The sequence below is a fragment of the Ipomoea nil genome, unplaced genomic scaffold (assembly GCF_001879475.1).
Source record: "Ipomoea nil cultivar Tokyo-kokei standard unplaced genomic scaffold, Asagao_1.1 scaffold1407, whole genome shotgun sequence".
NCBI lineage: Eukaryota > Viridiplantae > Streptophyta > Magnoliopsida > Solanales > Convolvulaceae > Ipomoea > Ipomoea nil.
In genome coordinates this window covers 2,502,196-2,527,913 of record NW_017617835.1, presented here as the reverse complement: position 1 = coordinate 2,527,913, position 25,718 = coordinate 2,502,196, and the positions used below count along the sequence as shown (strand labels likewise).

The 25,718-nt window shown below is 35.9% G+C and overlaps 3 protein-coding genes across 7 annotated transcripts; 1 reads left to right on the top strand and 2 right to left on the bottom strand.

Annotated features, from left to right (window-relative positions):
• Positions 1 to 677: 677 nt before the first annotated feature.
• Positions 678 to 14,955, top strand: LOC109186463. 4 transcript variants are annotated; one of them, XM_019336452.1, is made up of 22 exons: positions 678 to 1,656; positions 2,490 to 2,605; positions 3,303 to 3,511; positions 4,507 to 4,626; positions 5,148 to 5,276; positions 5,370 to 5,495; positions 6,310 to 6,365; positions 6,441 to 6,543; positions 7,113 to 7,230; positions 7,364 to 7,573; positions 8,272 to 8,599; positions 9,358 to 9,451; positions 10,374 to 10,482; positions 10,641 to 10,912; positions 11,049 to 11,176; positions 11,638 to 11,872; positions 12,409 to 12,597; positions 12,702 to 12,991; positions 13,060 to 13,249; positions 13,329 to 13,571; positions 14,321 to 14,412; positions 14,498 to 14,955. In XM_019336452.1, exons 1-22 carry the CDS (start codon positions 836 to 838, stop codon positions 14,643 to 14,645), a joined length of 4,326 nt encoding a protein of 1,441 aa, XP_019191997.1. In that variant the 5' UTR covers positions 678 to 835; the 3' UTR covers positions 14,646 to 14,955. The 4 variants fall into 4 exon arrangements, with proteins under 4 accessions (XP_019191997.1, XP_019191996.1, XP_019191995.1 ...); XM_019336451.1 differs by having other exon boundaries at positions 6,265 to 6,365; positions 13,063 to 13,249; XM_019336450.1 differs by having other exon boundaries at positions 6,265 to 6,365.
• LOC109186465 (ATP-dependent 6-phosphofructokinase 6-like) lies at positions 11,397 to 23,753 on the bottom strand. Of its 2 annotated transcripts, XM_019336456.1 has the most exons (14): positions 23,328 to 23,753; positions 23,201 to 23,247; positions 23,001 to 23,040; positions 22,709 to 22,771; positions 22,476 to 22,613; positions 22,229 to 22,387; positions 22,072 to 22,125; positions 21,904 to 21,972; positions 21,692 to 21,821; positions 21,323 to 21,591; positions 21,156 to 21,204; positions 20,918 to 21,072; positions 20,607 to 20,820; positions 11,397 to 11,414 (listed from the first exon to the last, which is right to left on the bottom strand). In XM_019336456.1, the coding sequence occupies exons 1-13, from the start codon at positions 23,439 to 23,441 to the stop codon at positions 20,647 to 20,649; spliced, it is 1,461 nt and encodes a 486-aa protein (XP_019192001.1). In that variant the 5' UTR covers positions 23,442 to 23,753; the 3' UTR covers positions 11,397 to 11,414; positions 20,607 to 20,646. The 2 variants fall into 2 exon arrangements, with proteins under 2 accessions (XP_019192001.1, XP_019192000.1); XM_019336455.1 differs by lacking the exon at positions 11,397 to 11,414 and having other exon boundaries at positions 20,431 to 20,820; positions 23,328 to 23,744.
• On the bottom strand, positions 15,158 to 18,106 carry LOC109186466 (AP-4 complex subunit sigma). Its single transcript, XM_019336457.1, has 4 exons — positions 17,744 to 18,106; positions 16,209 to 16,295; positions 15,578 to 15,646; positions 15,158 to 15,491 (listed from the first exon to the last, which is right to left on the bottom strand). The coding sequence occupies exons 1-4, from the start codon at positions 17,882 to 17,884 to the stop codon at positions 15,357 to 15,359; spliced, it is 432 nt and encodes a 143-aa protein (XP_019192002.1). The 5' UTR covers positions 17,885 to 18,106; the 3' UTR covers positions 15,158 to 15,356.
• Positions 23,754 to 25,718: the final 1,965 nt, after the last annotated feature.

Below are 25,718 nucleotides of genomic sequence, written 5' to 3'. Positions count from 1 at the left end.
ATCCGTATGCACCATGTATGGTGCATACGTTGCAAAAACGACGTCGTTTTATTAAAAACGCGCGTCTCTCCTTAAAAAAAATTCAGGTTCGATTCCCAGCAACAACATTATGTTGTTCATTCATTCTGGAATTTTAATTCATAGATTATGGAATTTTAGTTAATTGATTATGGAATTATAGTTCATCGATTCTGGAATTGTAGTTCATCGATTCTGAAATTTTAGTCCATAGATTCTGGAATTTTAGTTCATTCATTCTGGAATTTTTAGTTCATAGATTAGATTCTGAAATTTTAGTTCATAGATTTTGGAATTATAGTTCATCGATTCTGGAATTTTAGTTCATTGATTCTGGAATTTTAGTTCATATGTTGTTGCTGAGAATTGAACTTGAATGTTTTTTTTAAAGGGGAGACGCGCGTTTTTAATAAAACGACGTCTTTTTTGCATCCTTATGCCCTATGCAAGGGGCACAACATAATTTGCCGGTGGTTGGAACTTGGAGTGTTGGATAATCGGAGAGTTTAAGGAAAGCGCAAAAAAGAGTCAAACGGATATACTTAGGGGTGGGCCCCACGATATCTGTGATATGAGAGCGGGCCCACATTGCGTCACATTTTCCATGCTGAGGCAGCCTACTCTGTCCCCGAACTCGTCGCGCTTTCTTTCCAAAAATTTTGTCAGCTCGGCTCTCTCCATTCGTTCATTCCTTGTTTCCTCCCTCACAAATTCGCCTAACATGAATTTTTATTTTTATATATTAATAATATAATCTGAATTTTGCGCATTTTCTAACTTTCCTTTTTTGCGTTTCCGTTTCTGATGAGTTTTCCAGATGGGGAAACCATGGATTCGAATTTTAGTTATACACATTTTCGTCTTCGATCTCTTGATTCTCCGCTCCGCGTTCGGTTCCTTGTCCGATTTCTCGATAATTGACAACGACTACTCGGATCTCTCCCACGGAGATTACTCGCCGCCGGCGCCACCGCCGCCGTCTCCTCCGCCGCACCCGCCTCCCCTCTCGTGCGATGCCTTGGAGGGAATCGGGTCTGTGAACACCACGTGCGAGCTCAATTACAGCTTGAACTTCACGGGGGACGTGTACGTTGAGGGGACTGGGAATTTCTTCATTCTCGAGGGCGTGGTTTTGAGTTGCCCTATTTTCGGGTGTTCCATTCAGGTTAACATCACGGGGGAATTTAGGTTGAACGCCAACGCTCGTATTATAGCTGGATCGGTGTATATAGTTTCCGGGAACACCACTTTGTTGGGTGGTTCGTTGATCAATGTGACTGCATTGGCTGGTGACCCGCCGGGGAATTCCAGGGGGACGCCCAAGGAGTACGAGGGTGGGGGTGCGGGTCATGGGGGTAGAGGGGCTAGTTGTTTGATGGATATTACGAAACTTCCGGAGGATGTGTGGGGAGGGGATGCATATTCGTGGAGGTCACTAAACCAGCCCTTTAGCTTTGGGAGTAAAGGGGGGAGCACGAATAGGGGTGATAATTATGGAGGGATAGGGGGTGGGAGGATATGGCTGGAGTCAACACACGTTGTGGATGCTCAGGGTTCGCTTTTGGCTGATGGTGGATATGGTGGGATCAAAGGAGGAGGTGGGTCAGGGGGGAGTATTTTCATCAAGTCCAAGAAAATGTAATGTAATTCAAACCTAAGTTATACTCAGTTGCTATATGAGGTTATTATTATTGTTATAACTTATAATTTATCTTTCCAAACAAGAGGAATAGAGAAAGCATGCTGCTTTGGTACTGAAAAAGGGAGTTTCAAAATAACCTTTGTTTTTTTTGTCAGGGAATAACCTTTGTTTAGAACTTAAGTTTCTTATTGAAGATCACAAATTAGAAAAAAAAAAAAAAAAACATATATCAATTTAGAGAGACTTAGTTTATTTGATGATTAAACATCTGTCAGTTAGTATGAAGTGGGAGTGAAAGAAGAATAAGAGAATCAACTGGGAGCCATATAGAGTCTCAGAATCCTTGCTCCCTCAGGGAATATCAGTGGAAGAACCTTTTGAGGGGAAAATCAAGAGAATTAAAGTTTAAGCCTATTTTTTCTACGGAATGAAAGCATATTCTTGGTGACTATTGGAGATGAATTGTTTCTTGGATATATCTGGGTTGTACTATCTTAAGAATTTCATTCTCTTTCTTTATTCATGGGTGAGGGGTTGGGATCACATTGTCTTGATGCTCTATATTCCCAATTATCCCTGAATAAGTCACTTTGTGAGCTTCAATGTTTTCTCTTCCTCTCTTGCCTTCATAGGATTTCTTCATTAACTACTTGTAAAAAAGGATTTCCATGTATTTATTGTCTCTCTATGGTGTTATTCTATCTTTCCATTTTATTTGATACATTTCCAATTTTGGTATTAGTTAAAAGCACCATCAGTTTAGAATTTTTATTTATTTATTATAAAATAGTCTTTGAAAGTGTAGCTACTGATCGTTCTTTTTGAGCAGGACAGGAAGTGGTAGAATAAGTGCTTCTGGGGGCATTGGATTTGGTGGAGGAGGTGGTGGAAGAATTTCTGTAAATTCATTTAGCAGGCATGATGACCCCATATTCTTTCTTCATGGTAGGAGTGCAAGGCCAATTGTCAACATTTTTATTCCTCAAAAAGCAACTCCCTCAAGCTTTCTGTCTCTAATCACCAAAAATGTTTTGTTCATGATCTGTGTACATGTTAGGCTATTTGTATTGAGTTTAAAAACCACAATTTTGCAATGTTGCTCACTAGATTTTATGGCTGTATTTGTGGATATGACATATGTGACCAATTTGACATATAGATAATCTTGGCTATGCAAACCCATAAAAATCCTTTAATGTGGAAGTGCATTGTGTTATTTATTATTTCTCCTGCTGTTTTGGCTAGGACATATTTCCAGATTCTTCTGAGGATATGGAATCACCTATGCCTCTCATGTGGGTCTAACTTATTTTCTTGCCATCCTTTGTAGCTAGTGAATATGTTTTTAGTGGATTAACTTCCAAGATTTGCTGCAACATTGTGAAGCAACTTTTCATTAGGACTTCTGTTTATACTTTTCTTGCTTTGGCTTGTTCTTCGCTTGTTGCAGACCTTTTTTTTCTTCAATATATGTTTCTTTCTAATAAATTTTGTAGTATTACAAAGCCGGAAAGTAGCTTAATTTGAGAATATTGGTCAGGGGTGTGTTGCTTTTGTTGAGACCCAGGACTTTGTTGATCTGATTGCACTGCTTTGGGAGAAAGGCATTGCTTTATTCTATTTTATCTTTCTATATTTGCAGGGGGAATAAGTTTGGGCTGTCCTGCAAACTCAGGTGCGGCAGGGACATACTATGATGCTGTCCCACGAAGACTAGTAATCAACAATCACAACATGTCGACAGACACTGATACCATTCTCTTAGATTTTCCTAACCACCCACTCTGGACAAATGTTTATATCCAAAATCATGCCCGAGCCACTGTTCCTCTACTTTGGAGTCGTGTCCAGGTTATTGAATTTATTTCTTATTGTTCAGGAGGCACATTTCCTTCATCATTCTAGATATACACTACTAATCTAGTATTGCTCTATTTAATTAAAGACTTAAAATTTCCTTTGATGTTGCATATGAGAACCAGATGGGGAAATATGTTGATGATGAAGCTATGTGTCAGTCTACAACTGAGGATTCAAATTTGTTTGTTTGTTTGTTTGTTTTTTTTTTTTTTTTTTTTTTTTTTTTTTTTTTTTTTTTTTTGTTTTTTTGTTTTTTTGGTTCTGATTTGACCAGATACATTCAGTAGTGGAAAAATTGGTTTTGTTTTTGTAACAGTGAGCCTAAATCTAAGTTCAACATAGTCTTACTGAAATCACCAAAACAGAAGGATTTTGGGTTTTTAGGTTATTTTTGGGGCATAATAAACAATTTTGTCACAATTATCACTTTTAACAACTAGGAAGATACGTGTGGTTTTTATGATATTAAACGTGTCACTTACAGATATCTATGAAAAGCTTAGCATGCTTGTCATTGCTTCAGGAATTAATTGTGATTATTTTTGTGCTGTTACATAAATACATAATGCATCATATAGGCTTATTTAAAAGCCTTCCGATCTATAGAATGCTGCTACATAAGGCAAATATTCTCTTCAATGTTGCAGGATATGGCTTTTAAATGATTTCTTGAAACTGCCAAACCTCCAGCTAGGTTGATTAGAAATGTATTTTTAGTCTGCTTGAATCTTTTAATACTTAATCTTAACCTTGTCCTTGTAAGCTCATTTGGAAGTTGAAACTTGAAACTACAAAAAAATTTATACCATAAGGTTCGCCATCAAGCACACTTTCCTGCTCATTGAATACCATTTCTGTTCCATGATATCATACTCTTAGCAGGCTACTTCTATACCTATATTTTAAGAATCTGCTGGGCTATTGACTATTTTTCATCAATCATGGCAGTTTAAGCTTTTAGCGTGGTGTTCATATACTATTTACAGGTTCGAGGACAGCTTAGCTTATCAAGTGGTTCTGTTTTAACTTTTGGGCTTGTGCATTATGCCTTATCGGAATTTGAATTGATGGCAGAAGAGCTATTGATGAGTGACTCAATAATTAAGGTGAGTCTTTTTATTTTTCAATGTACTTTTATTTGCTTTAATTTCTTTTGTTCTCTTACATTTCTCAGTTATGACAACATATTAAAGTTCATTACTAGAATCTGTCAACATGTTTTGGATGTTAGACTCTGTAGCTAGAGTTTTTTTACTGGGCCTATGAGAATACAATTGAATTATTATTCATACCAGCTGAATAAGGGTGGCCATCTTAATTTTAATCTGTCCTAATGCAAGTCTTTTGTCCAACCTTGATTATTTTATCCCAAGTTGAGATATGGCTTACTTGGACTCTTTACTTTCACCCTAACTTAATGCCATTTGACACTTCTCAAACAAACATGGTTTGATATAGATCCTCAACAAAGCATATATGACTTATATTGTCTTATAAAGAAGCACTGATGTTGAACTTCTTTCAATAACCACAAAATGGAGCAACATTCTTCTTTCTTTATTACATATTTTTAAACTTCCTTATTTTTGGTGGTAAGATATGTTTTTATTACACCTGTCATTTTTAGATCCGTGGGGCTTTGCGGATGTCTGTGAAAATCTACTTGATGTTGAATTCCAAAATGCTTATAGATGGTGAAGGTGATGCAAATGTTGCAACATCTTTACTTGAGGCTAGCAATTTAGTGGTTCTAAAGGTATATAATACTTTGCATCCTTCTTATCGTTTAGTCTTTTTGATTTTGGATATTTGCTATTTTTAATCACATTTGTGAATCAACAATGCTCAGGGTTCATCCATTATACATTCAAATGCAAACTTGGGAGTTCATGGACAAGGTTCATTGAACTTATCTGGACCTGGAGATCTGATTGAGGCTCAACATTTGGTTTTATCACTGTTTTACAGTATAAATGTAAGACTCAGAAATTTAAACATGCCAATTGTTGAAGCTTGATATCTGTCACCATTTACAGCATATGTGTAAGGATCAGAAATTGGTTTTATCACTGTTTTACAGTATAAATGTAAGACTCAGAAATTTAACATGCAAGTCTTTTGTCCAACCTTGATTACTTAAACACCACTTCTTTACTTTGTGAGTTTGTTTGGCTGCCTTTCCAACCAGCATAAGAATAGTTTACCATTCTAATCTCTGTAAAACTTCGGTATAGAATATAGAATTCCTTTGTGTGTGTGTGTGAAAAGTGTGTATGTGAATTAGCATTGAGTAGGCAAATTTTCTAATTTAATTAATGATTATAAAATTGTGTACACTTGGTAAGGAAAGCAATGCATATTTGAGTTTCTCTGATAGAGTGATAGGTTGAAGAATGTGAATGAGAACTATTGCTTTTGTGACAGTTGAAAGGAGAAATAATTCATAGGACGAGAGAAGGAAAGTATTTGAGAAACGTTTTTAGATCTTGTTGTCAGTATTCCGAAATGCATTCACAGTCCAATAATAAAATAGACAAAAAATTAATGCAATTATCTGCTTGATGTTGCCCCTTACTCTACCATAATTGCTAATTAAAAGGATGTATATTCCCTTCTCTATCATATTTGGACTTGGCTGGGGACACATGGGAAGGGAATGACTTTTCAAAACCGATACTTGTTCATTGAATGCTATTAGTTCGAAACACTGATTTTTTGAAATTTCTTTGCCCCTTCTTGTCAAGCTCAATCACCTGCTTATGATGTGGATTGTCTATTTCTTTGTGAAGGTTGGGCCAGGGTCCATTTTGCGAGGTCCATTAGATAATACAAGCATCAATCACATGTAAGTGTTGTGATGCTTCATCTTCCATGTTATGTACTGCAACTATTCTTTTTAACTAATTAACTTCCATTAAAGTAGTGCACCACAGCTCTGCGGAGAACTCCAATATTGCCCCATTGAGTTGCTTCACCCACCTGAAGATTGCAATGTTAATGGTTCATTATCCTTTACCCTTCAGGTTTGCTTCTAACCATGGCCGTTCTATTAAAAATAGGGGCCTTGAGAGGCAAGATATATAATTCTGAAAGACCTCTGAAAGATCTTATAACTGAGGTAATTGAGTCCAAATCTATTTGGACTTCAAGTTATTGTATTCTATAACAAAAAAAAAAGTACTCCGTAATAAATTATTTTGTCCAAATATAATGCATAAAATTTCAACAAAGAAAAAAATACAATTCAAAATTTAATTTAAAAGTGACATTTTTCGTGCATATTTAAATACAAAATTATTCACCAAAATTTGAATGCCAATTCATTCTAAAATTTTATTTTCAATTACAATTTAGACCAATCTATGGATTCTAAAAACATAATTATCAAGTATAAAAATAATGACTTTATATATAAAATAAAATATTTCTTTTTAAAATTTTTGGAGGCCCTGTGCCGTCACCCTGCTTCTAACAATCAGGTTCCACACTTAAGAGTTTCCTAAATTTGGACTTCCTTATATTACCAAGTAGCATTGTGTTTAAATTGCTCTGTGTGTTCACATTTAATGTATGACCTGTGTTACTTGTCAAGATATGCCGTGTTGAAGATGTATTTATTGAAGGCTTTTTAGAAGGGTCCGTAATTCATTTTCACTGGGTTAGAGCAGTTCTCGTAAAGTCTTCTGGAACAATAAGTGCTTCTGGTCTAGGTACTTCTTTTGTTTATCTTCTATTTAATGTTTGTCTAATTGAAAAAAAAGTGTATATGTAACATGATGAGCATCAAGTGCCTGCCAGTACTCGAGTTATTGGGCTAAATCATGCTTCTGGATATACATGCAGGTTGCAGTGGTGGGTTGGGCAGTGGTGAGCTCTTGCCTAGTGGTCTTAGTGGTGGTGCTGGACATGGTGGCAGAGGTGGTGATGCTTATTACAATGGCACGTATATGGGGGGTGGTCTTACTTATGGTGATGCTGATTTGCCATGTGAACTTGGTAGTGGAAGTGGAAATTGGAGTCTGCCAAGTGCTACTGCTGGGGGTGGCATTCTTGGTGAGCTCTCAAATGATGTCTCTAATCTATGCACTGTGGAGCAGCTTTATTTTATATTGTTTTGTTTTTTTAAAACAACTATGGAGCAGTTGTTATTTTTTAAAGATAATTTTGCTTTACTTTACTCTTTATCTTGTACCAAGAAATTTTCACACCGAGTCACTGAGGCTACTATACTTCAATTGTTCAAACTATGGAGAGGAGTTGATAGCCCCTGGAACATATTCCACTGCATCCACAAAAGGAGAAGCAGGCTTGTTATTCTGTAGTTTTAGTTCATCTGGAAATTTATCCATTTATAGATTTTGATACAACAAACTCCATAATGAAGTAATGAACAATAAAAGATAAACACCTAACATGTAGTGATAGCCTTGTTTTTAATACTTGAGACAAAAAAAATCAGTGACGTACTTTGAATAAATATTCTACATATATTTTATGAAGTGAAGGACTTTATAGCCATTCACCCTTGAGAAATTGTATTAAATTTCATTCTGTGTTCAGTGCCATTTTGGATCTTTAAGAAGCACAATGAACTGAGTGATTTGGGCACTTTAGATATAATTTTTTTTTTTAGTTTCTTGCGTAGCGTTCTGTCATCTTTATCATTATTGAATAAAAGGTGCATTTTTCTCATTAGAAAAATACATAGATAAGGCTACTCTGATACATTTTAATAATCTTTCTTGCAACAGTTATGGGTTCATTGGATCATTCTCTGTCGAGCTTGACGGTCTATGGTTCAATTCAAGCCAATGGAGAAAGCTTTGGAAAGTTTATCAGAGAGGATGGGAGTAAGGTTGCTTCAGAACCAGGTCCTGGGGGTGGATCTGGAGGAACAATTCTTCTGTTCATTCACTCTTTGTTCCTTGGTGATTCTTCTACTATCTCAGCTGTTGGAGGTCATGGTAGTACTAATGGTGGTGGTGGAGGTGGAGGGAGAATTCACTTTCATTGGTCAGACATTTCTGTTGGAGATGAGTATGTGGCTATAGCAAATGTGAAAGGAACTATTCTGGAGAGGTTTGCAACTACCATATAAAACTTGAGTGGATTATTTGATTTCTTTTCTGTGCTCTTTTAAGTCTGAAGACGATTCGGTAATAAGAATAGAGTTAATACCCAAAATCGTCCTCGACTATAGTGGTTTTTCTCAATTTCGTCCTAAACGACTTTGGTGACCTAATATCGTCCCAGACTTTTGTGTTTTGCTCAATTTAGTCCCAGACTTTTGTGTTTTTGCTCAATTTAGTCCCTCATTTGTTATTCTGTCCATTTGGTGTTAAATAAATAGACAATTCCGTAATTTTAATGTTGGCATCTCTTTACTCATAGACATGTGAACTGCAAAATCTTTTTTTTTTTTACGAATTACTCCCAGAATTACTCCTAAAACTGCGAATATAAAATTTGATTTGCAGGTCCGGGAGTAATTCTGGGTGTAATTCGTACAAGAAAGATGAATTTCGCACTTCACAAGTTGAAAGTAAAGAGAGATCAATATTGACATTACTGAATTGTCCCTTTATTTAACACCAATTTGACGGAATAACAAATGGAGGACTAAATTGAGCGAAACACAAAAGTCTGGGACGATATTAGGTCACCAAAGTCGTTTAGGACGAAATTGAGAAAAACCACTATAGTCGAGGACGATTTTGGGTATTAACTCAATAAGAATATATTCATACAGAATAGAGGGTGTCAAATAGTTTATCTTTTAGTTTCTTGTGATGTTTATTTTTTCCCCCTCATTTTATATTCTATTATCGATACCACAGAGGAGGAGTTGGTAGAGATCTTGGGAAAGAAGGAGAAAATGGAACTATTAGTGGTAAAGCCTGCCCAAAAGGGCTTTATGGAATATTCTGTCAGGTAAGTTACAATTTCCAATTGTATTTCTATTGTGAATATTGTCTAGGACTTATGTTGTATACCTGAAGATTTACACTAGATAGATGTTAATTTCATCATACTAAAAATCTAAAATACACTTGATGTATATAGTGGGCGAAATTGAATTTTAGGGTTGGACACTCTGTTAGTTTATTTAGCTTTTTAATGCTGCCATTAGACTAGATTGGTAATTGATTGTATCATATTTTGTCTGGCGATAGATGATTCACACCTCAAAAGTAGGTAACTTACATAATACAGAGTATATTTATTGGAGGACCATGTCTTGCTCAATTGATTGTATTTGGTTTGTAATACTCGTATCAATTAATGTGATAATGCATTGATTTTTATAGACCATATCAAGTTTATCCTATTTTAGCAGCCCAAATGAAATTACTGATTATTTCAACAACCCAAGTGACATTACAGTTTGTATTGCAATTACTTTCCTATCTTCTACAATAGAAATGAACTGACAATTTAGTAGTATTATTATAATAATAATAATAATAATAATAATAATAATAATAATAATATATCTTCAAAATGGCTAATAGTAAATGTGTAGTAAAGGAAGGGTAAATGTTTTTAAGCTTAAATATGAAATGGACTGTTTAAACGACAGTTTATGTTTCTTTTCCTGTCAAATGGTTGTCTTATCAACTAGTTTCAAACTTTCCAGTATATGTCATATAAAGTGATATGAGTATTTGACCTGCACCTTTTAACATAAACCCAAAATTGTTAACTATGTTGATGCCATCTTTCTGTCAAATAAAAATTTGTTGCCTGTTGTGCCAAAACTGTGGATTTTTTTGTTTTTTGTTTTAAAAAAAACTTTCATCTCATAAAGTTTATTATATAATATCTTCATATGTGTGTGAATGCAATAATGCAGGAATGCCCACTTGGAACATACAAGAATGTAAGTGGAGCTGATAGAGCCCTTTGTCGTAAGTGTGAATCTCGCGATCTTCTGCATCGTGCAGTGTATGTTGCTGTTCGAGGTATTTCTTTTTTATGATTGTTAGTATGATTATGCACCCTATTTTTCTGATTTCTTGTGTTTAGTAGTTGTTCATTAGTTAGTTTCATAAATACTAGTTGTTCTTGATGATTGCACTTTCAAATGTTAACTTTTTGGGATGTTGCCTACATTTTACAGGTGGTGTAACTGACACTCCCTGTCCATACAAGTGCATTTCAGATAGATATCACATGCCACATTGTTTTACGGCACTTGAAGAGTTGATTTATACATTTGGGGGCCCATGGCTGTTTGGTTTAATTCTTTTTAGTCTCCTTGTCCTGTTAGCTCTGGTTCTTAGTGTTGCTCGTGTGAAATTTGTTACTGCTGATGAACTACCTGGCCCACTGGCTGCTCGCCGTGGATCTCCAATTGACCGCTCATTCCCATTCTTGGAGTCACTGAATGAGGTAGTGTTTTCCAAGTACTTTGTTATTTTCAATAGTATGAAGTTTTCATTATAAAGAAACCCCTTAGTCAAGATTTGATTGTTTATGGTACTTCTGTCCTTTTTAAGAATTATAAATATGATTTTGTTTAATTTAGGTGTTGGAAACAAGTAGAACTGAGGAATCCAGTACACATGTGCACAGAATGTATCTTTTGGGTGCTAACACTTTCAGTGATCCTTGGCATCTTCCTCATTCTCCTCCCAAAGAAGTTTCAAAAATTGTGTATGTTTTCTCTTGCTGCATGACTAATAAATTTCTCTCTTCCTCTTAAAGGGAACTTTAAAAAGTACTCCCTTTGTCCCATTTTATGCATCTAGTTTGGTTAACGAGGCTTGACTGAAATTATTTACAATTTAATTTTTCATAATATTAAGTTTAGAATTAACATATAAGTTTTATATATTTAGAAAATATATTAAAAGCACTATTAAACACAAAAAATCAAATTAAAAATAATAAGAAAATACTAAAGAAAATAAGCAAAGAAGAAAGAGTCAGTTTGACCAATGAATAGTAAACATGACAGGTTAAATGGGATAGAGGAAGTAACTTTATTTGTGTTGTTAATGTTGTCAAGAAGATGGAATTTTTGACATGCCAAATTGAAATAAAAGGATATTTCATTAAGTAGTTTGTGGATATATTTTAACCATATCTTCTTGTATCTTTATCGAATACCACAGGTATGAGGACGCATTCAACATATTTGTGGATGAGATTAATGATTTGGCTTCTTATGAGTGGTGGGAAGGATCAATCTATAGCATCCTTTCTATTTTTGGGTACCCACTTGCATGGTCATGGCTGCAGTGGCGTCGGAAGAAGAAAATACAACGCCTTCGTGACTTTGTTCGGTCAGAATATGACCATGCTTGCCTGCGGTCCTGCCGTTCGCGTGCACTCTATGAGGGTCTCAAGGTTCTTACCTCATCAAATTTGTTTTTAGTTGATGCATGTGTTGCCAGTGTTGGGCCATTTTTAGTCTAGAACATTTTCAAAAAACTTATCTTCCTGGTTATATTTTTCTCAACATGCATATATGAAGATTTAAATGGCTAGAAAATTTCATAAGATTTTTATAAATAAAATTAGGAGCACTATTTGTACCAGTTTATGGTAAGACATAATACATAAATCTGTTGTTTCACTCCTCAATCTTATCTGGGCAACACCTAGGCATTCTTAAACCTATATCCCTATTGCCTGGGTGTGCCTTGACTTTTTTGTCTAGCTTGTGGAAAATTTTATTCGTATTGTGCTGCCGTTGAACTTTTTAATTGACCTGACCTCTGTTTATATCTTTTATTCTGAAAATTCAGTATGCTGCACTGATTGATAGGGAATTAACATCGGATTCTCCCAATACCATCCCCACTATGATCCAACATTCCAACCTATTGTCTTTATAACATTAAAAAAATCGGTGTTCATAATGTATTATTTCCTTGTTATAGGTAGCAGCTACTTCAGATCTTATGCTTACATATATAGACTTCTTCCTTGGTGGAGATGAGAAAAGAGAGGACTTGCCTCCTCGCCTTCATCAACGGTTTCCAATGTCTATAGTCTTTGGAGGAAATGGATCATACATTGCTCCTTTTTATCTCCACAGTGATAACATACTGACTAGCCTTATGAGTCAGGTTTGCATAAGAATATCACATGCTTTGGACTTTCTGGGACTTAATTTCCCATGTCTTCATTTCTAAAGATTTGTCATTACCATTGCTCTTTTACTAAATTGCAGTCAGTTCCACCTACAATGTGGTACCGTCTAGTGGCTGGTTTGAATGCTCGACTTCGTTTAGTTCGCCGTGGGCATCTAACAGCCACATTTTCCCAAATTGTTAACTGGCTTGAGACCCATGCAAATCCGTGTTTGCATGCCCATGGAATACACATTGATCTAACTCGCTTTCAGCCTTCATCCTGTGGTTATCATCAATTTGGACTTCTGGTATGTGCTGTGGAAAATGAAGCTGTGCAGCCATCAAATGAAAGCCCAAGCAAATCTCTTTCAAATGAGAAACAGTCACGGTATGTGTTTGCAAGTGATCTTTGAGTTGTTGTTAGGCATTTTTTTGAATATCTTTTCTATTATGTAGGTTGCCTGGCACCCTCTGGAGGAGAGCATTTGATCTTGTTAGAGTTAATAATGAACATGCTTTAACACAGAAAAGGATACTTCCTGGAGAAATTTTGAATTCTTGGAACGTGAAGGCACTTAAAGAGAGATTAACTATTGGCTCTCTCTCTTATTATATAGTTCGTAACACTAAACCTGTTGGCCATCAGGTACATATAAAGAATCTTAATTGCTATCAAAATCTGTTTTGACTTTCAAACTCATGTTCATTAATTCTAATCATTGCAGGATCTTGTTGGTTTGGTCATCTCAATACTCCTCTTAGGAGATTTTAGCTTGGTCTTACTAACATTACTTCAGTTGTATTCTATCTCACTGGTGGATGTGGTTTTGGTTTTGTCTATTATTCCCATGGGCATACTTCTTCCTTTTCCAGTAGGAATTAATGCTTTATTTAGTCATGGACCTAGGCGTTCAGCAGGTCTTGCTCGAGTTTATGCACAATGGAATATCATCTCAATTATTAATGTGGTAAGTGATACCATCCCATGCTTTCCCCTTTTCTTTCCTTTTTTTTTTTTTTTTTTTGTCTGTATTATAACCTTATGTTCAATTATTTCGATTATAATCTCTATATATTAAAGCACAGTTGAGTCAGTAATTGGGATGGTGTACCATTCTAGTATTTACATGTATATGTAAAACTTGAAGATACACAATATAGTTCTAAGTGATTTTCTCTCTATGAAACAAGTAATAAATATGGAGAGTTACACACTTGCTCAAGATGGAGGCCATGAAAGTGGATTCCCGAGAGTGAGTAGTTTTTCTATTTCTGATGTACCAAAAGATGTGTTAGCTGCTTTTTCTTTTGGTCAAGAAAGAGGCACCTTTTAATTCAGCCATTCAGAGTGAACGCCTTCAGTGCACTCTTACTTTTTAGAACAACAACAACAATAATAATTTGCCTTCAATTCACTTTGTTGAGTGTTGATGCCAAAAGCAAAGTGGTTTCTAAATGCCAGCTTTAAATGTTTGAATAGTCAAGAAATTTATTTAGGAGATTATAGGAGATTATATTTTCTTTTGCTCACAGAGTTGCTAGTTTATAATATTGTTTTTAAATTGAAATATACACTGCCTGCCAAAGTGGCAAGTAAGGAGGACTTTAATTTGTTTTCATAGCTAAGCCAAGCATCTGGATTCTGGAGAGTATGAATAAAGAAAATTGGGTATGGAACTGTAGATTTGCCTATTATTCTCATTCATTATTGCAACAGGTGGTGGCACTTGTTTGTGGATTTATTAATTTTGAGAGTCAATCCTCGTCATCAACTAAAAAGCTTACCGTCCAGTCCTGGAATTTTAGCAAGTAAGGAAAGGAGTTGGTATTTAAGCTAACCTTTTTGGTTGAGAGAGAGTTAGTGAGTAGGGTGATAATGTGAATGTGGGTGCAGGGATGAAACTGGATGGTGGATGCTGCCTTTGGGACTTTGTCTGATGAAAATCGCCCAAGCTAAACTGATTAACTGTCATGTGGCTAACCTCGAGATTCAAGACCGCACATTGTACAGTAATGACCCCGAAGTGTTCTGGAGCTCATGAAAGGCGGCATTCTCAATCTAATTCTGATTCTGATTCTGAAGCCAACCATATAAATTTAGAGTTAGTTGTTTGTGTTATTGTTTTGGTTATTTGTTGAGAGTTTGAGTTTGTTCTCCTGCCTAGGCTATTTTAAGTTACCCAGTCTCTCATAGAATGAATGTAAAGTAGACAAACTTGATGTGCAGAAAGAAAGAAAGAAAGCTTTTTCATACATGTAAAGTGAGTTTGTTCTCCTGCCTGGGCTATTTTAAGTTACCCAGTCTCTGATAAATGAATGTAAAGTACACAAACTTGATGTGCAGAAAGAAAGCTTTTTCATACATGTAAAGTGGTAACTTGTTTAATCATGGAGCCTCTCATTTCCTGGTGCGCTATTTATTTGTTCTCTACTCTTCACAAATGCAATTCAATTTTGTTAGCTCACTGAAGTACTTACTAATAATCACAAAGGGGAAATTAGCATTTCTAAGCCTTATATGTAGGATATTTTGAATGTTAAATGTGAGGCAAAATTTAAAGATAAGAGTGATGGATTAAATACAAAACTCCAAAAGTGAAATTAACTCGTAACTGGCAATGGAGAATGACCAATTTATGTCCTGCAATATCAACACCTATTTTGCCTTCAAAATGTAATGTAATATAACAAACTCAATAGAAGCTGAGAGTTACTAAGCCAATGCAAAGTAGACACACAAACAATGATCAAGCTTATGATGCTTTGTCCACTAGCTGTATGGGAGACAAAATGTTGGACTTGCTCGTCTCAACAATACACCCGTTCATCACCATCTCCTCCAGCATGAAGTGCGCTTTCTCCAGATGAAACATGATATCCAACTCGCACTAGTAGTAATCCACATAGGAAACAATCAACATAAGAAAGAATATATTACCATAATATACACATCATATATTGGCCATTAGCTTACCACGTTGCCAAAATGACGATCCATTGTTTCAACTAGCAGGTGAATGAATTCCAAAATTGCAAGCTCATTCTGCCAAGTGTAAGAAGATTGGAATGTTAATATATGCACTTCTTCATCATTAGCACATGACCGATCACATTCTTGAAAGTCAAGGAATACATAAGAAGATAAGATAGTCACGGTTTATATGGGTGGCACTACTAAAGACACAAAATTCCTTCCATGCCACACATAATAACAGGAATAAAAACCTTTCTTTTTCTTCTCTTCCCACAGAATGAAGATCAGAAATTGAAAGTCTAACTTATTTGACAAATGAATTTAGAAATAAGAAACAACTGTTCCCACCCAATTGGCTTTTATTTTCTTTTCTTTTCTTCTCTCCCAACAGAATGAAGATCAGAAATTTTATGCGTAGCTTATTTGACAAACGAACAAAGAAATAAGAAATATCTGCTACACCCTATGGGCATTTAAAAAAAAAAAAAAAAAAAAACAATACGCAGCATACTGAATACTCCACTTCATTGGCTGTTGATAAACCAAAAACAGATGTAAAGAGAAAGTATGCTTGACGATTATCAAGTTCTAAACCCATAAAGATATTAAAAATTAATAAAAGTGAACTTACTTCTTCATTGTCAACTCCAACCATGAAAAATAGTGACGCATATCGCCTGTAGACTATTTTGTAGTTACGATGCTCCACGAATGAACACTGCTTACAGAATCCAGGGAAAACTGAGTTGTTGAAAGTGTATAGAGAATAGAAAAAAGCGCAACACATTCAGGAGTAAAGACAGACATGGAAATCTATACTTAATAAACGTACTAAAAGAAAAACTATCATTAGAAAGTTGATTAGTAATTCAGTAGAATTGCAGCCTCTTTACTAAGCAAATCAATCAAGCCATTCATAAAGTCCTTGCCACTATCAGAGAAGGAATTATTTAGAAATTAGAACTTTAAACAAGAACCTTGTACAACCAAGCAGCAAACATGACTCAGCCTTAGAGCCATTGAGTGCCAATATATATGAAATCACCTCCAGCTTTGTGATTGTTGGTTTAAGTTTCCCAAGCGCAACATAAATTGGGTATGAAAACAATGACGCTAAATATGGGGATATAATGGAAATGTTAAGTTGAATGGTCTAATTAAGATGTGTGGAATGCCTTCTTGATCTTTATTTATTGTTTTCACAGTGGTTGAATACAGAGATTACCCAGAAATTACAAGTGTGATATTATAGTGGATAAAAATGCCGAACCCCAACTCTATCTCCCTCCTTCGAATTTATACTCACGTTTCCTCCACCTATCCACATTGTCAACTCCCCCATCTCCCCATCAAACTTTGCACACATGCTTGGTACTGAAACTGTCGTGTCTTCTGCTCATGCTGTACATCAATCCCAACAGCTCTTGGGTAACCGTTAATAGATGATCAGTCAATCTAACCAGGCTCGGTTGTTTTGTAGCCCCAAGCCCAGGCCCAAATTTCTTTTGGCATATATCCCAACAGGGCTCTATGCCCCTTTGGAAAAAAAAAAAAAAAAAATTGGGCTGGACTTGGGGCTGTGAAACCGCCAAACCTGGTTAGATTGGTAGATTGTGTATTAACGGTTACCCAACACTAGTTGGGATTGATCTATCATTGTATCACAAGTAGTCTATGCTCCTCTAGAGGCTTTAATGCCTCAAAAGCTTCAGCACTGCCAAGATATACCTCACCTTGGTGATTAATCAATTCTCCTCATTCCAATTCTAATAAGCTGGCTTTCAAGTCTCCATTTAAGTCAAGAAGTCTGATTCTTCAATCTTAAAAATCTAGTTTGTAGCAAACAACACAACATAACACGACTAAACAATACATTCTTCTAGAAATTAATATCAAGAAAATTCAATCCTAGACTTCATAATGTATATAGTCTCAATAGCTAAAAGAACAATCCATTCAAAAATCTCCCGGCCCCATATCCATATCGCAAAATTTCCATCATAAAGAGCTTCCCTGAGCTATATTTGCAAAGCTCTATACAAATCAACAATAACTAACATATAGGGTGTAATGAAGGCCAGGATCCTAATTCAGAACAAAATCAACCTTTCTCAACAATTAAACAATGTAGAAGAGAAGAGATCGGTCCGGGTAGAGATTACGTACCTGTTGCTCATTCCGCGCGAGACACTTGCGAACGATTTCGCCCTCAAGCGCACGCCTTTCTTCGATGGTGAGGTACTCGTAGTACTGGGCTAGCCGAGTCTGCCCTTGCTTGTTCACCATTAGTATGAATCTGATCCCCATCTCCTTCTTCCTTCCTTTCTCTCAACGCGATCTCCCCGATTCACCACCCCTTCACTCGCTCGGTTCGGCTATCAAATATTATATACTCCGTATATATATATATATGATCGATCGTATACTCGTATCGAGAAGGTCGAAAATCACGAGTTTGAACAACGTTGGTAAATTCAATCCTACTTCAGCTGGGAGCTAGACGATTCTGCAGCCTCCTATGAGGCTATGATGTATTTGTCTATTTGTCAAAAAACCAAAAATATATTTTTAATATAAATTTTAAAATAATTAAATAGAGTAAGGAATAAGGTTGAAATTGGTCCGCGAACGTAACGTGAAAATAAAATTAGGTCACTGAACGAAAAAAAAAAAAAAAAAAAAAAAAAAAAAAAAAAAAGTGCAATTAAGTCACTGAACACTTAAAAAACGTGCAATTAGGTTACTGAACACTCCAAATATATGCAATTTCACCGGATAGCAGATTATCATCAATTTTTCGCTTAGTGGCCTAATTGCATTTTCAGATTAGGGAATTTTAACCTTATTCCATAGAGTTATTATCATTTGAGGTCCTCCGAGTATAGTGGTTTTGTCACGTTTAGTCCTAAACTTTCAAATTGACAGTCGTTCGACTTTCAAATTTAATCATTCGTGATCCAAGTTGACCACTCATGGTCATCCAACTTTCGAAATTTAACCAACCATGGTCCTTTCAAGAGGATCACGGATGGTTAAGTTTCAAAAGTCGAATGACCATGGGTGGTTAACTTGGACCATGAATGGTTAAATTTGAAAGTCGAAGGACCACAAATGGTCAATTTGAAAATTTAGGACTAAACGTGACAAAAACCATTATACTCAAAGGATCCCATGTGGCGTTAAGTCTAATTAAATAATAATTACGAAGTACCTTTGAATTTATATAGGAGTAAATGAGTAATAATATATAACACGAAATTGATAGGGTGTATTTAATCGTGACCACTTTATAAGTTTGGTGGTATTTAATTTAGATTCTTAGCATATCTAATGCATACTACATCAATTTGAAGTGATTCAAAATTATGGCCCTGTTTGGTAACATTATCAGTTAATTTTAGATTGTTTGATCATTATTAATTGTTTGACTTGGTTAAACAGCAAATATGAGTGTTTGGTTAATTAGTTTTTTTTTTTTTTTTTTTTTTTGTAATAGGTTATTGCTTCAAAATGCTACAATTTAAAAAGTTGCTCAAATTAATTTTTTTTTATTAGCTTTTTGAGAAAATAAATTATATTCTTGAAGGTCATTTTGCATGTAATATGTTATAAGTTAACAACTAATTTACCAAACATCTTTCTACAATCAGCTAATGCTATCAGCTAGTCAAACTCGCTAACTCAATTCGCTAACAACTATCAGATAAGTCAATCTTCTATCAACTAACAGCTATTTTCCAAACACCCTGATGTGGTAAATATGATGGTTCTCGCAAATACGTACAAATATGGTGGTCGAATCGTAGGTGGATCTTTCTCTAGTCTACTTGTTGATTTAAGACTTAAGCTCGGTAATGACGCAAGGCCATAAGTTCCCGAGCTAAATGAGGCTAAAAATAGAAGTGTCTAAAAGTCTTTCCCACTAGCATTTAATGCGGTATTTATAGGAGGTTAAAGGGGCACATGTTGGTATCTCGGCATGCGCGACACATGGTGCCTATGCACACGGGCAGGTCAAAAGTCATGATGATTCCTCCACGTGTACTAAGATTACTGACTTCCTCATTCTTGCGGCCATCGGGTTCGAACATAGGAATGCCGCCAAAGGCCTAAGTAGAGAGAGTCTGGTGGCACCTACCGACCTAAGCTTGTCGGGGCGAATCTGAAAGGTGGTCAAATATTGGTATTGACCTTACCTTGCTGAGTATTATTATTTCAGTCGGGGCGTCGGTAATGCTTGAGAATGGTCCTTCCTCTTGATCCGATCGGATACTGAGCATATACACATAAAGAAAGAGGAAGTATACCCAAGAATCGAAGTATTCCCTATCAACCCCTATATTTTAAGCTAAGAGATTCAATTATAATTTTCAGATTACAAGCTTTAGAAAATTTAGCACATATCATGATCAAAATTTAGCTTGAAGTTGCTATGCTTGAGCAGTTGAGCCTTGAGGGCTGAGGCAACACATTAGAGCTCTACAATGGCCATTCCTCAAGCCATGCAAATCAGAATAACGATTCTCCATTTTTGGTAAACAAAAATTGGGAGTAAACGCACAGGCAATTGAATGACGGTGCATCAAAACCCAAATTTTAGCGTGACACAATTTTCTTATTAGGTTTTAAGTTTACTTTATGTGAAAGATTTCTGTCCGATTAACAACATAACTCATGATTCAATTGTCTTTCAAACATAACCTGCTGTATTTATTTTTTTCTTTTAGACAACAAATTTTGATCATCTAAATACAATAGATGAATATTTTCTTCTTGTTCATGTGACAAGCTTTTCTTCCCCTTATTCTTGTGACAAGCCCCATAACGTACATATGAATAAAAAAAATAAAATAAAATAAAAACAAAAAGCTCATTCTTATATTATTGAAGTGTACTTGACTTCTGAAACTTTGATAATTTTGATCTAACCTACATAGATCAGACACAACTTCTTTCCCTTATTTATACTACAATTACAGGTAAGAATCCATATATGACCTTACATAATAAATGATAAATCAATAAAAAAAACTCTTATCAGTACACAAAAATCCTCCTACTAAGTAGCCTCAAAGACAAGAAGTTGCAGCAGGGGCATCATCCAACAACTTGGGTGGCTCTTCCTCCTCCTTTGATTCAATCACATCTCTTGTTCTCAAGAAACTTGGTTGGTTCGTCGAACACAGAAGCCTCGCCCACATCCTATCCGTGATCACGACGTGGTTTTGGCCCTCAGTGATTCTCTGCACATCCCACAGTTAACAAACAGTTAAGAGTTTGAAAAAAAAAAATGGAACTATGAAACAAGTTATGTACAATAATGTTGTGTTTTTTACTAACGTTGTAGGGTATGTAAGCGTGTCTGCCGTTTACAGATCCAACCGTGAAGCCCGTGTAGCCCGCCATTGCTCCATGGACTGCACTTTGAGCGAGAAGCGTGCAGTAAACGTTGTCTGATGCATTACTCGGGATAGCCCGGATCATGTAGGTGGGATCTGTCAATAAAAAATGGCTCAAAAATTGGTAAAATAATGAAACATATCTGCAGATTAGATGGATTTTAGCAGTGAAAACTGACCTATATATTTGAGATTAATCGGCATTTTCTTCTGCTTGGAGAAATGATCCTGAAATAAGTCAAAAAACATTGCAGCTCAGGTAAGAAACCATGTTTGTTTGTTTGTTTGTCATAGGATTCTTTAGGTTCTGATTTGCAAATACTAAACAAGAAGTCAAGAACTTTACCTTAATCTTCTGAGACAGCCATAGCCCAACATCTTCTAAAACCTTATTTCCTGAAGCATCCTTCTGATTACCAGAAGATAATAGGTTCTCAGAAAGCAGCTCCTGTCCTGCACCTTCTGCTACTACAATCACCATGTGGTCATGTTCTTTCAGTGTTTTCTCTATGTACTCGAAAAGTCCCCCCGGCCCCTCGAGATAAAACGGGGACTCGGGGATCAAGCAGCAATCAACATCTCGGCTGGCAAGCGTGGCATACATGGCTATAAACCCTGCATATATATACACTCCACTGTCAAAATTCTGCACACTTCACTAATATAAACCATTTGGAATATATATATATATATATATATATATATGAAGCATTACCGCTATATCGCCCCATTAACTTCACGAGACCGATGCCATTCTCGGTGCTCGTAGCCTCCACATGTGCAGCACTGATGGCTCGTTGTGCTTCCTCTACAGCAGTGTCGAAACCAAAAGATTTGTCTATGACCTGAGAGACGAAGAAGGCAAAGAAATGAGCATAGCTAGTATAGCTAGCTACTTAATTGTGCTAAAGTTTTATGGCTACTTACCGGAATATCGTTATCAATTGTCTTAGGAATCCCAGCAACTGCAACCTGGAGACCGCGCCTTTTAATTTCCTGCAACACATCAAGAACATACAACATATTCAACAATCTGGGAAACTAAAGAACATCATTGTAATCCTAGAATCCTAGATGGATGGTTTATTGGTATACCTCAAAAATCACTGATGCTCCCCTCTGAGTGCCATCTCCTCCAATTATATAAACCTTGAAGAAACAAAGACACCATTAATCATCTCAACTGGACATTATCAAGGCCAACAAATCAAGAATCAGGCCGGGAAAACATTTAATTTGTATATATCCTTACCTGATTAATCCCGCGGTCTTGAATGCAGTCGACTATCTTCTTGGTATCGTGCCCCCCTCGAGATGTCCCAAGAATGGTTCCCCCACGTTTATGGATATCATTTACAACCTTGGGTGTTAAATGGACCAAGTTTTTCGAGTAAAAGCCTTTATATCCTCCCTGCAGACCCAAAATTGGATTTATTAGACCCAAAAGAGAAAGGCAACAATTCAAACTGCAAATTATGTCTGAAGTAATGTGTACTTACATCTATTCCCATAACTTTCTTTACACCATACATGTGGTGCAAGCCACATACTATTTCTCTTATCACTGTGTTCAGGCCGGGACATAATCCTCCACATGTAACAATACATGCATTCACCTCATCTGACTTGAAATAAACCTGAAATAATGATGTCAAAGATTTAGTTTAATTTGATTCACACCATGATGTCCAATTTCTTGACATTTTACAAACCAGACCACCTTAAAACTCACCTTTTGGCGCGGTCCTGCACGACGAAAATGCGTTCCTCTTGGGCTATCCTTGCGAACAACTACCTGTAAAACAATTACTGAATTAATAAAGATACAAACATATGGGTTTATAAGGCCATGAGTTAGATTAACTAATTGATTAGGTTTAATTTTTTATAATTTAGCGTGGTTTAGCCCATGTGCAACTATTGTACCCCAAAACTAAGCAGATTACTTCAGCACAAAGATTTAGGTTTTATAACTAGTACCAAGTTACTAGTTTACTATTTGTTATTTATGGAAAAGGACTGACCTTTTGGGCAACTGTGTCATCCACGTCGACAAAATACTGCCTGTAAATTAAAAAAAGTTGTAAAAACATCAATCAAAATTGGAATCTTGGAATCTTGAATTCTCCCAAAAAAAAAAAAAAAAAAGAATCTTGATTTACTATTTTTGGGGGGAAAAAACAGCTGAAAGACATGAAAAGAACAAGAATATGAAACAACTTACTTAACAACAGAATATGAAGGATTGTCTTGCAAAGGGTTGGGATATGTCTGCAACAGAAAACACAAGAAAATTAGAAAAGTCCGAAGCTTTATGCCGTGTTCTGTTTAAGGAGAGAGAGAGAGTATACAGGGAGGTTGGGAACATAATCCGACAAGTGAGGAACATCCTCAAGAACATAACCGTCGTCGCCGTTCACCGTCTTCATCAGCTTCGGCTGCACTGCGAAACCCTCTGATCCCATTCTAAACTTCACAAAAAAAAACACTCAAAGAACTCAACTTTATTTCTCAAATTCAACTCGATCACGATCACGATCACAACCGGCGATACTGTTCAAAGCCACCACAATTCGCCGCCACCAACACACTTTATATTTGACCTCTGTTAAGTTTCCTCTCTGTATATATTTTGAAAGTAGGTGTATGTATGACTGAGAGTTCTATGTTTCTCTCTCTGTGTGTATATATATATGTGGAGGGGCCGAGGGGGTGCTGGAAAACTCTGACTCCTGCTATGCTTTTCTCAAGTTTAGCAGCCTATGAAGAAAGTTTCCAAAAACGTGTGTAGGGGTAAAGTGTGCGTCTGGAAGAAAACAAAAACAAGTGGCTTCAATTTTCTCGTGGGTTTGTCTTTTCTTCATATCAGCTCATGAAAAGTAGGAAAGTGAACGGGAGAAGCTAGGAAGGTGGAGGGAAATAACTAAACTACACTAAATTAAATTAGCAAATTTGCGGGTGACATGTAGTGACCTCTTGTCATAAGATCAAGCATTAGTGGAGGCATTGTTAGACACATTGTCGAATTACGTAAATTGACTCCCAGTGAGAAGTCTAACTTATAATCTTGTGGTTAACTGTCTGACTAACTTAATTAAAGTTAAAATATTTTTTTTATGATGGAAGGTTCATTTTTAATGTTCTAAATATTTATTTTTTGAATTTTTATATTTAGGTTATTTTTAATATATTATCTATAAATAATTTTTCAATATACTAATAATTTTCCGTGTCCGCATTGCAATCTAAATAGTATAATGAGTAAATACTCAAAATGATCCCTCGACTATAGCTAAATTCACAAATTGATCCGCGACTTTCAATTTCAACCAATTAAGTCCTTAACTTTGTAATTTTAACACAATTTGGTCCTCTGTCTATTTGACAGTTTGTTGACTGTGATTTTTTAGGATATATATGTAATTTCATGGTCCATCGTCTGTTTTTTAAGGTTTTGGTTGCATTTCCAAACCGCACTGTTACATTTTAATGCACTGCCGAAAGCAATCTACCAAATCCGGGCGTCTTTCTTCATCCTCCCTTTGGATTCAATGTAGTTGAGTTCGTACCAGAGCGAAGAAAACGACGTGTTTTTGAACCAGTGCAACGTCATCCTGGAGTCCTCCACGTGCTCCGACGAGAGCTGAAGGTTCTTCTGAAGATCGTCGATCACGGTCAACAAACGGTCAAATAGATGGAGGACCAAATCGTGATAAAATTACAAAGTTAAGGACTTAATTGGTTGAAATTAAAAGTCGATAATCAATTTGTGAATATAACTATAATCGAGGGACCATTTTGAATATTTACTCTACTATAATTTGCCAAAAGCTATTTACTAGGCCAAAGTAATACGGAGTAACATTTGTAACATACAAATTGTGGTTTGGATAGATAATATAAATATTTGCTTTTACGTGCGTAACGCACACCTACAATAAACTTTTTTTTTTTCATTAGGTGGGTCTCAATTTTTTTTTTTTTAATTTACAACAATTCATTTTCCTTCTCTCTCAGCTCCTCCCACTTATTTCCTCCACAACTCAATCTGAAAATCTACAAAATACATGAAAAACTTTATTAATGAGCTTGCTCTTAATTAATACAAGAGATATATGCCTCCTATAAAATATATGTAGTTATGATCTGTACATAGTTCTCGAAACAAATATTGTATTTTAAGTAACTCCGAACAAGCTTTATATTAATTTTGTGTCTATTCCATCAAAACAAAATATAGTGTTTCTTGAAGAAATGTATGTTAGGACACAATATGCCAAATGCCATCTTGTTTTGTCATTTCCCATTCTAGACTAGGAATGCATGCAGCACTAATTCGGCAATGTTGGGGAAAAAAAAAAGGGAGGGGGGGGGGGGGGGAGAAGTCATTATTTTATATATTTTCAACAATATAAATTTAATTTTAGTATTAATGACATTATGTTGATATTTACTACCATCTCTAAAAGAGTTAATGTCACATGGGGTCTTCCGAGTATAGTGATTTTGTTACGTTTAGTCATAAATTTTCAAATTGACTATTTGTGGTCCTTTGACTTTCAAATTTAATCATTTGTGGTCCAAGTTAACCACTCATAGTCCTTCAACTTTCAAAATGTAACCACTTGTGGTCTTCTTGAAAGGACCATGGTTGGTTAAATTTCGAAAGTTTGAAGACCATGGATGGTTAACTTGGACCACGAGTGGTTAAATTCAAAAGTCGAAGGACCACAAATGGTCAA